At 62.1% G+C, this 2711-nt stretch overlaps 1 protein-coding gene across 1 annotated transcript in view; it reads left to right on the forward strand.

Moving 5' to 3' along the window:
* Nucleotides 1-1376: 1376 nt before the first annotated feature.
* Nucleotides 1377-2711, forward strand: part of ARHGAP39 (Rho GTPase activating protein 39) — a gene marked incomplete at both ends in the record, with an annotated part of 7124 nt that continues 5789 nt past the window's right edge. The window contains 2 exons of the mRNA XM_010153267.1: nt 1377-1648; nt 1682-2711. Of these exons, the coding sequence (XP_010151569.1) occupies nt 1377-1648; nt 1682-2711 (1302 nt within the window). The remainder of the gene's footprint in view (nt 1649-1681) is intronic.

Genomic DNA, 2711 nt, shown 5'->3' on the forward strand with positions numbered 1-2711 from the left:
ACCATTCCGTGATTCTATGATCTCAGAACTAGGAAGGTCCCCCTTGGTGCCTGCTCGCCCGTGCATGTTGTCTGTCCCAAAACAGACCCCACGAGGCAGTCTCCAGCCCGACGCCACTCAGGTTTGGGGCGTGGGTGCAGTCTCCAGCCCGACGCCACGCAGGTTTGGGGCGTGGGTACGGTCTCCGCACGTCACACAGCAGCGAGAAGCTGTCGGATGCTCCACGGTGAAAGGGGAACCGTGCAGGGCATCATCACACGGGGTGCCAAGGGGCTGAGGGATGCAGCGAGCTTCTGCTCCAGCTCTTGCTCCCTTCTCCGTGCGCATCCTGTGCATCCTCACGGCCCTGCGGAGATGCTCATCCCGTCTGGGGCTGGCCCTGGGATTGCTGTCAGTGGTGAAGGGGATGGAGGGCAGCTGCTGCTCTCACCTCCCGCGGTGCTCGTGCTCCATCCCTTTGGAGAGCGAGGTGTCCGTGCATCGTCTGGATTTAGGCAGTTGACAAAGTTATCCTTATCCCTGTCCCAGGCGTATCGGTACTCCGCTTCGGTGCTGCCGGAAGTATCCTGGGGTACAAGGCAGTGGGGAGTTAGCGTTTCATGGGGCTGGGGCATCTCCTCAAAAACCTCTCAAGGTTTTTGCCTTCAACTTCTTTTTAAACGATGCTTGGGATTACTAAATTTCCCTGGTTTTTAACGTAACCCGTCTCCAGCTGGGAACCGGGGGAGGGTGTTAATCCCGGGCAGGGGGATGGGTGGAGGGGGTGAGATGGGTTAATTCCGGGCACTGCGAGGAATGGAAAGGAAGAAGAGCGGGGAGAGATGGGGCTCTGCGTAGGCACCTTCTTCTCACCCTGGGATGGGAGATCCCACCACGGTCCCACGGCTCGGTCCCCAATCCCTGCAATGACTACACACCCAAACACCCAGGAAACCGTCCCAAATGTAGATTTGTCCCAAGGCTTGTCCCCAGCGGGTGGCCTTGCTCCTTTCTGCGTCGCCATTCGGCTCCATGAAGCGCCACGGCCCGAGCGGGGAGGGCTGATTCGGGGCTGACTCCCAGAGATGCGCTCCAAGGGGTGTCATCGCTTTTCGGGGCTCAGCTTTTCCATTCTTTGTGCACCCTGGGGGTCGCTGAGGTCTGCACGGGCCAGGGAGGTCGGTGGGATGTTGTCATTGGGTTTGGGACGGTGGCAATGCCCTGCTCTCTCCGTCACCAACATGCCCTCCTCCTGATGGGAGTCCTGGGGCACGTCCATCCTTTGGGATTTGCTCCAACAGTCTGGAGGGGGCTGGGGCAGCAGTGGAGGGGTGTCTGTTCCCCCTGTGGGCACAGGGGGCTTCGCTCGCTGACGGCTGCACTCCTTCTCCCCGCAGGACGTCGTCCCTGCGATGGAACGCCGGCACCAAAGAGCGGATGCTGATCAAGGTGACCGACCGCGAGCCCAGCTTCCTCATGCACCAAGGCAACGGCTACACGCCCGAAAACCAACCGGGCACCCGTTCGCGACGACCCTCAGGGGGCCAACAGTCGCCCAACCTCCAGACCTTCGCCCCCGACGCCGACAACTCCGTTTTCTTCCCGGAGAGGAAGCAGTCGCCCTTCCTGAAGAGGGCCGAGCATGTGGGCAGCTGCTCGCCGCTGCTCGGCCGGGGGGACTCCTTCTGCTCCTCGCTCCAAGCCCAGCACCGCAAGCACTCCAGCGAGTCGCAACCCTCTTCGCCCCGCTACGCTTACGAGCCCCCCCTCTACGAGGAACCCCCCATGGAGTACCAGGCTCCCATCTACGACGAACCCCCCGTGGACATGCAGTACGAAGCCAGCGGGAGCTACAAAGCCGGCTCGCCGCAGAAATCGCCCATCCGTAAACCTCACCCCTTCCTGCAGTCGCCCAAACAAGGCTCCAACTCGCCCTACCAGCAGTTGGTGCTCACCAAACAAAAGTGTCCCGACCGGTTCATGAGCCTGGAGTACAGCCCCGCCGGCAAGGAGTACGTCAGGCAACTGGTCTACGTCGAGCAGTCGGGTTCCAGCCCCAAGATGAAGACGGGGTTGAGGCACAAATATTCCCCCAACCCCATCGGCGGCTCCTACTCGCTGCAGCACAGCCCTTGCCTGGTCCGGGACCAACGCTTGGAGATCAAATCGGGTGACTACAGCAGCATGGAGGGACCTGACTTCTGCCCTGGCCCAGCGGGTGGTCAGGTGGCCCAGGGCGAGGACTCCATGTCATGGTCCAGCCAACAGGACACCTTGTCCTCTACCGGCTACTCGCCCTCCACCAGAAAGAGGAAAAGCCGAAAGCCTTCCCTATCGCACGACCCCAACGCCTCCTCCACGGACGGCTCAGGGGACCGGGAGGTGTTGGGTGAGCTGGGTGAGGAACGAGCCACCCCGGGATCCAACCGGTCACCGATGAACCGTACGGAGAGCAAGGCGGCGGAGGCGGAGGCGGCGCGGGGCTTCCCCGAGCCCTTCCTTGCGCAGGCGCGCCTGGCGTGGGAAGCCCAGCAAGCCCACTACCATATGAAGCAACGGAGCAGCTGGGATTCCCAAAAGGACGGTTCGGGCTACGAGAGCGACGGTGCTCTCCCTTTACCCATGCCGGGTCCGGTGGTGCGAGCCTTCAGCGAGGACGAGGCCTTGGCGCAGCAGGAGAACAAGCACTGGAAGAGGAACACCTTTGAGAAGCTGGGCTTCCCCCAGATCCT

The sequence above is a fragment of the Eurypyga helias genome, unplaced genomic scaffold, assembly GCF_000690775.1.
Source record: "Eurypyga helias isolate BGI_N326 unplaced genomic scaffold, ASM69077v1 scaffold30056, whole genome shotgun sequence".
Taxonomy (NCBI): Eukaryota; Metazoa; Chordata; class Aves; order Eurypygiformes; family Eurypygidae; genus Eurypyga; species Eurypyga helias.